Genomic DNA, 7,441 nt, shown 5'->3' on the forward strand with positions numbered 1-7,441 from the left:
TGACCAAACCGAACCAGTTTTAAGTTTTAAACCGATTTGTGTTACTCTATTCTACTGTGTTCAAAATTTCAAATTAGACCCCATTTTCATCCATGGGAGACGAACCCACTTCACTCTCCGACTTACTCCGCCGTTGCCGCCCTTTCTCCGCCGCATCCTCCCTCCCGTCCGGCTACCAGAACCCTAACCCAAACCCAAACCCACATAACCAAACCCATCAACCATGTTCCAATCCACAAAACCCAAACACTCCCAAAATCCTTAAACCCATTCGCTCCAAACCACTAATCGGAACCCTAACACTAACAACACCTTCATCCTCTTGCCTCAATTCATCCTGCCTCAAATTCACCGATCACACAGCCACCGTCTGCTGCGACATTATAAACAACTTTGATCTTCAAATTATCGGCCAAAGAATCAAAATCCTTGCTTTTAATTTCATACCCGTTAAACCCAATTGCGGGTATCTTGAAATCATCAAGTGGCATCTTGAATTTGACCCGAGTGATATAAACAATAAACCAATTGATAATAAACCCAATAATTTTAATGGGTTTTATTTAAACTCTGTAGTTCCTACATACCAACACACCATTATCCCTCGTTGTTTACTTTTCGGGTTATTAATTTCGGTTAGTCCCGTTACTAGTGTCCCGTGTACCGTCACGAAAACAGGTACGAAAACGCTTACTGGGTTTGTTGCGGAGGTTACGGTTTGCGAGTGTGAGTTGTGTAGTTCGAAAGACCCGTTAACATTACCGCAAGGTTTAACAGGAATTAAAGATAAAGATCATATTTTTACAAAATCCAAGATTGTTTATTTTTGCGGGGATGCGTCGGTTTGGTACCCTGTGGTTTCGAGAATGGTGGGAAGGACGGTGTCGGTTTCGGGTATGAAGAAGAAGATGGTTTTTCTTGGTGAAGGGAAGTCTTTGATGATGTATGTGACCACGGAAAAAGCTGTTATTCATCTTCCGATGTGTACGAGTAAAACCGCCATTAATGGAAGGAATGCTAATACTACGAATACTTTGAATGTGTACACTGGAAGTATCACTGCAACATACATGCAGGGGATGGTTGTTGAATTGGATCAAAAAGTGTTGGTTTTGCTTACAGATAATCAGCTCTCGATGCCGCATGGTTTAAGAATTGGTGCGATTGTATGTGAAGTGTGATGCAACTTCTTATTTTACATAGCTGAGGTTGTTTCAGTTTCTTAATATACGAATGTTTCATAACTTTAGGTTACCGTGAGAAACTTCCATATTGAGGATCCCAAATTTACATGGACGAAAGTAATAATATTTGGATTGTGCTATAAGACTAGCATCCGTGTTAATGTTTTTTCTCCGATTGAAAGCGGGTTAGTAACTTTCAGTTAGTTTAATTTGTTGTGACAAGTAATTACGAATCTCATAATTTTTAAAAAATATATGTTTTTTTGGCTGCAGATGTTACCAGGTTTTACAATCACGAAGCCTTCTTAGGAAGTTTATCGAATCACTTCAATTTTCAGCTAGATTATGGTAGTGGTAACATGTGAATTTAATATTAATATATATCCTCCATTTTTGGTATTTAGTATGCTGTGCTTATAAGCTTTTATCGCAGGGTGTTACTTGTAATTTCATCCATGAGGAAAAAGTTTGCTGGAGTTTTATCCGAGATGGAGATCTTAGGATCAAAACATGTAATTAATAATATTTGATTTAACATAGTTATAAATGATGTAACACGCTTTGTTTTAAGCTGAAACATATATTCATGAATTTTGCAGATGGAGGGATTAGTTCAGAAATATTGCAGTTCATGTTTACCTTTATCGGTCTTTCGGTTTCGGGTATAATCTTATTAAATATTATCAAAGGGAACAATAAATTTGTAATTAATTTGTTCTTTGTATAAACTTTAAAAAACATGTGTTGGTTTTGCAGCATGGAGTTCTCTCGGAATATTGTTTGCATGACTTATGTGGATGCGGGAAAGAAATTGATTATGATGCTCCAAAACTGGTTGCGCCAATATCAAATTTCATCAGTCAGTGTGAAGACTTGTTTATAAAAAAATTATATGACACGAACCATAAATACAGTAGTATAGTTTGTGGAGGGAAGTCTCATGAACAATCGATTAGGAAAATAATAAAAAGTGAAGATATGAACATTGTTTTGCTTGGAAATTTAAAGGTTAGTCAGTTTTTCAATCTCTTGTAATATGTCTTTATGAGTTTTTTTTAGATATTTTTTTATTTCGTGCATGTAGATTTCCGAATACTCAGGAAAATTACAGTTAGTTGATGCGACTGGCTGCATTGATGTTGTTATACCTGATCTTCCATCCGTTTGGAGCATTAAGGACATATATGAGGTAACTGTATTCTTATATTGTGCTAGTTCAACTACTCTAGAAGACGTTGATTAATTACATTGTTGTAATGTATTCTTTCAGATTAACGAGTTTAGCGTTGTAATTGAAGGATTTTCTCGAGATTTAAAGCATTTGGAATTACTCGATCATGAGCCTTTTACGTGTGGAAATATTTTCAATCATTTTCGTTTATCGGAGAGAAAAAAGATTAATATTTATATTAATTGCTATATGAAAGATGCAAAATCAATAAATCATATTTTACATCCTAGTGTCGATATGGAGGAGAATCTGAAGGAGTTTGAAAGCGGATTATTCCACCTAATTTTATTAGCGCACAAATTTCCCATACAACAAAAGGTATGTTTTAATGTATTAAAAATTTATAATCAAACCAATAACAAATACTCCTTGTAGGTTCTTTTATTAATACGAGTATTATATTAATTTCAGTTTCCTGGTGATTATGCGGTTTCAAACAATTCAAGTTTTTATGCTGAGGTCATAATTCTTCCTTGGAATTTAGTCCTTCATAATGATGTAGTTATGATTGATTCGTCTCGTGATGATAAGCGGTGTGATCTAAGCTTTCAACATGAATTTCCATGTACTGTTGACTTTTATGGTGAAAAGCCATCGGTCAACTTGGGTGACTTGTTATATTGCACAAGAGCTGCAAAGAAGGTGCTTCTAGAGTTCAAATCTGATAGCTTCTGGAAATTCGAGGTTAGCCATAAATATCCATCAAGGCATCAACTTTGACTAGTCAAACGTAGAAAATTTTATTTCTTACAATATGATGGTTATTGCAGACATTGAGAATTGGCGGTTATTACTTAATAAAGCATCACCACAAAGGTCTTGTGTGCACCACAAAAGACTTCAACAAAGTATCCATGGATTCCAAATCACATTTCTGGAACGTCTCATTCTCTGCTGACTTAGCGGGTCCCGCCACTGCTCGATCCATTTACTTACATCTGTCAGTTGAGCATTTAAGCTTTTTAGAAATCAAACTCAAAGAACTAAAACAAGATTTTATCAAGCCAACTAACTCAATCAAAGTGACGAGTGCATCACCGCCATCGGGGGCCTTTAATGTAAATTTGCCAACCGGGAATTTATTATTCGTGCAAGGACGCGTGATGGCTGTTCATACGTCTGGCCAAAGCCGTCCTTTGGCCCGGGCCCATCCTTGTATTGGTCATAGAGTAACAACCACTAGTGTCTGTATACATGTTTTAGTTGACCGTAACATGGTAATTGCTAGTTATCATTTATTATTTTTTATTTTTCCTTAAATTATTTTCTCATAAGTTTGATCATTTCAGGTGAAGATTTACAGCAGCTTAAGTGAACACAGTTATCCAACAGGATTTGGACCTGGCGTCAAAGCTAACTTTCATCGTGTTCTGTTAACAGCGTATGCATCTTTTAACCGTTTTTTGTGTACTTATATAATATTTAAAATATTTATTCATGTTATATTAGTGAAGGGGGAACGCTTAAGTTGACACCCGCATCTGTCATTGAAATCGAGTCAATAATCATTGACAACAACCAATGTAACAACGAGAGCGATATTACATCTGTTACATCAGTTGAGGGGACCACAACCTCGTTATTAACAGGCCCTACGGTTTTAATTTCTGAAATGGCACGTTTCTCGGTCCATAAAAAGGTGCGGCTCCATTGCAAGGTTATCTCGGTTTATGTTTTGGTGATGGAAAAGAACAGCGACTCTCGTGTTGACTTTCCATTTGCTGGTTTCATAATGGGTATGTGTTTTTTTGTTACTTTGGCCGTATTTGATTTGTTTAAGGAAGTTTAAGTTTAAGGTTATCTAATCTGTCATATGCACAGATGATGGATCGTCTTCTTGCTGTTGCTGGACTGATACGAAGACGGTTTTGACTTTATTGGGTTCTCGTGAATGGTCGCCACATAAGCGATCTAGAACAAGCTTACATAAAGCAAAACGGAAGAAACTTGAGGCGTGCGGTGACACTATGTCTCGGCTGAGTGATATTTTAAACCAGAATGGCAGAGTTGTAATTAAAAACAATGGGTCGGTATCTGATTCTTCGTGTCTAGATGCTGTAATTTCGGTGGATTCCGAGTGTGTGATTAAAGAATCAGATGAACAGTTTCTTAAGGGTCTAATACTGCAAGTAAGCTCCAGTAACAGTTGGGTAAGACAAACATGATAAAGTTTGTTACTTTTATAATATTTATAGTGAATAGTTGTTTTGACATTATTATTAAATTTTGTTTTGCAGAATGTGGTTGGTAGTGTGATGGATTCAGAAGGTCTGAATCAGATAGTGGAAGAGTTACAAAGGGTAGACATGATGATGAAGCTGCCACTTGTAAACATATGGGCTTCTGAAGTTTCATATTTGGATAATTTGAATGAAGGAAGAAGCATTCTTCAAGAACTACTGAAATCCGAATGACTGACTCGAAAAAGGTTGAAATCTTGAAAAATAGGCAATGTATATAAAAATTGGTGATTCTTTGTAAGGCTAAAATATTGGGTATCAGAGAGTTTATGAAAGAAAAAAGCATGATAATTGCACTTTTCAAAAGATTAATTATTAACAAAAATTGTTTGGGATTCAAACCTATAATTGTGCAAGTAGAACTATTCATGTTAAAAAAGTTTTAAGACATGATATAAATAGTTAAAGAATGCAGCAAAAGCATCTAAACAAATGATGATGATGAACACTTATGGGGTGTTTGATCTTTTTTTTTACATTTAACATTAAAACAAGGTGTGCTAAATAAATTTTAAGTTATAAAAGTATCAGATCCAGAATTTGAAACCATGAAATGAAGTGAATGAAGTGAAATTTGTAATGAGTTTGACTTTAAAAGCTATGTCTGGCTTGTAAATATTTTTAATAAAGGGACAATAAGGCAGGCGGCGACGTTGACATGAACGTGTGGCGATGTGATGGTGGCAGAATTGTCGATAACGAAACTGACAATGGTACCAGAGTGAGAGATTTCAGTAATTTTGGTTGAAGTATTTCATGAATGTTTAGTTTTATTTACTTGGATGAGATTTTTCATTAAAAAATATCCAAACAAATTACAATGAAGTGGCTGGCAACAAGCTGCTGCAAAACCCCTTTTGAAATTTATCCTATTTTTAACTATTTTCGTTTTCCGACCAAACATATTATACTTGAATTTAGATTCTAACTCCAATGAATAAGAGATAAAGACCATTACCATACGTCAAAATCATTTTGCAAAAATTATACAAGGGTATATAAAATACATAGCTTATATTTAATATGGTGCATATTCAAAATAATATAACCAGATTAAGTCCATACATTTTATATAAACTAAATAATGCATTGGAGATAAGGCAGATACTGTTAACAAGAAAGAAACCAATAGATGAAGAGAACCCGATCATTCACAACGGCATCGCAACAATTTATCTTCAATATGGACGCTTCAGTTTAAGAAGATGAGAAACACCTGCAACGACATGAAGCCGGCTGTTTGGAACACCTGTTTTCCCAAGAGCATTTCCATCTTTGTCCAACAACACAAAACATGGAACATATTTTATGTCATAATGTAGAAGCTGCAACCAAATTGTGAAACCACATCAGAAGACACATAACATAACAAAAACAACAAAACCAGTTTGATCATATATTAATACAAGGCACAATACAACATTTCAGCTAGGGCTGTAAACAAACCAAACCGAACCTAACAAGGCCTTGTTCTTGTTCGCCTGTTAAGCTTTTGTCAAACAAGCGAACAGACCAAGAATAGCTAACCTAACGAAATTTATTGTCTGTATTCGTTCATTAAGAAAATGAACTTGTTCGTAATCATTTCATGAACACAAATAATGTTTTATTTGATTTGGCTAACCGAGAATGGCCAGTGTCAACGGTCTGGTTCGGTCCGACTACCAAGTTTGTGTTGGTGTTTTTGTAAACATTCAACATAAAAAACAAAATTAACAAACGTAAACGAACACATTATCGAATGTTCACGAACACAATTGAGCGAACATGGCCTTTGTTCGTGTTCGTTCATTTATCAAACAAACAAACATAAACGAACTTCCCTAACTTCAGCACTTAATTAACCCGCTAACACCTTCAAAAAAACAACTAATCCCGCAGACCGAGTCTCATCGACATTTCATCGAACAGTTGGCGTGCATTACCTCAGGCAACCACTTATCATTCTCCGCATCCGCCATAACAATATTCAACCAATCATCATTCTTACTCTCCACATGCCCAACAAACTCCACCATCGAATTACAAAGACTACACTTCGGAGAATAGAATTCAATCACCGTAGCTTCTTTCCCATTAGCCAACGCACAAGCCAATGCTCTCTGTTCCAACTCCCCTTGATCTTCCACACTCAAACCCATCTTTGATTTTAATACCCCTGGTGAAAATTGAGGTGGGTTTATGGTTAGGGGTTTTGAAACGGAGTCAACGAGTGTGGAGGCCAGAGAGGTTAGGGTTTGGATGGATTTGAATATCCATGGAGTTTCTGAAGAGCATGAGTTTAGGGGTTTATTATAGGGATTATTATTATTGTTATTATTATTATTATTAGTTTGATCCCATGGCCATTTTAAGCAGAACAGAGGATGTTTTGGAGGAGTATTATTACCACCCATTCACTTCGAATTGCTTCGAATTTGATTACTGATTGCAATTGATAATTTGACAATGACGAACATGAGACATTTAAATGGGCTGGGCTCAATGGAAGCCCAAATCCAAAATTTTAAATGGGTTACTTGGGTTTCTTTAAAGGTAAACTGTTTTGTTAATTGTTTGGTGTTTATGTAATATACTAAACATGTATGAACAAAATCCTGTTCATAGGTTACTTGAAAGATTGGGGGTTGATTTGGTTTCTATGATTTGTTCATTTTGTGAGAAAGTTGAGAAGGAGGTGGAGTTGGAGTTGGAGGTGGAGGTGGAGGTGGAGGTGGATTATATGTTCTGTAGGTGCGATTTTGCGGTTGACCGGTTATGATTCGGGAATGGTTTTGATCTTGGTG

General features: G+C 36.0%; 2 protein-coding genes across 2 annotated transcripts; one reads left to right on the forward strand and one right to left on the reverse strand.

The window, feature by feature from the left end:
- Positions 1-92: 92 nt before the first annotated feature.
- LOC143560086 (CST complex subunit CTC1-like) lies at positions 93-4,914 on the forward strand. Its single transcript, XM_077048472.1, has 14 exons — positions 93-1,166; positions 1,251-1,369; positions 1,458-1,532; positions 1,618-1,696; positions 1,784-1,846; positions 1,941-2,192; positions 2,269-2,373; positions 2,455-2,733; positions 2,827-3,099; positions 3,186-3,632; positions 3,705-3,796; positions 3,865-4,151; positions 4,237-4,565; positions 4,653-4,914. The coding sequence occupies exons 1-14, from the start codon at positions 93-95 to the stop codon at positions 4,827-4,829; spliced, it is 3,651 nt and encodes a 1,216-aa protein (XP_076904587.1). The 3' UTR covers positions 4,830-4,914.
- Positions 4,915-5,653: 739 nt separating this feature from the next.
- On the reverse strand, positions 5,654-7,088 carry LOC143560078 (uncharacterized). The gene is made up of 2 exons (XM_077048463.1): positions 6,581-7,088; positions 5,654-5,980 (listed from the first exon to the last, which is right to left on the reverse strand). The coding sequence occupies exons 1-2, from the start codon at positions 7,049-7,051 to the stop codon at positions 5,834-5,836; spliced, it is 618 nt and encodes a 205-aa protein (XP_076904578.1). The 5' UTR covers positions 7,052-7,088; the 3' UTR covers positions 5,654-5,833.
- Between the last annotated feature and the right edge of the window lie 353 nt (positions 7,089-7,441).

Source organism: Bidens hawaiensis, unplaced genomic scaffold (assembly GCF_021521415.1).
Source record: "Bidens hawaiensis isolate Kalapana, Puna unplaced genomic scaffold, B.hawaiensis_p1.1 tig00020220_1, whole genome shotgun sequence".
NCBI lineage: Eukaryota > Viridiplantae > Streptophyta > Magnoliopsida > Asterales > Asteraceae > Bidens > Bidens hawaiensis.

What these genes read in the sequence shown, in the direction of transcription:
- LOC143560086 (XM_077048472.1), top strand. Translation starts at nt 93, where the DNA reads ATGGGAGACGAACCCACTTCACTCTCCGACTTACTCCGCCGTTGCCGC. An exon ending in TTTTCTCCGATTGAAAGCGG is followed by an intron (nt 1,370 to 1,457) that starts GTTAGTAACTTT and finishes TTTTGGCTGCAG; the next exon opens with ATGTTACCAGGTTTTACAAT. An exon ending in CAATTTTCAGCTAGATTATG is followed by an intron (nt 1,533 to 1,617) that starts GTAGTGGTAACA and finishes CTTTTATCGCAG; the next exon opens with GGTGTTACTTGTAATTTCAT.
- LOC143560078 (XM_077048463.1), bottom strand. Translation starts at nt 7,051, where the DNA reads ATGGGTGGTAATAATACTCCTCCAAAACATCCTCTGTTCTGCTTAAAA. An exon ending in ATGATAAGTGGTTGCCTGAG is followed by an intron (nt 5,981 to 6,580) that starts GTAATGCACGCC and finishes ATTTGGTTGCAG; the next exon opens with CTTCTACATTATGACATAAA.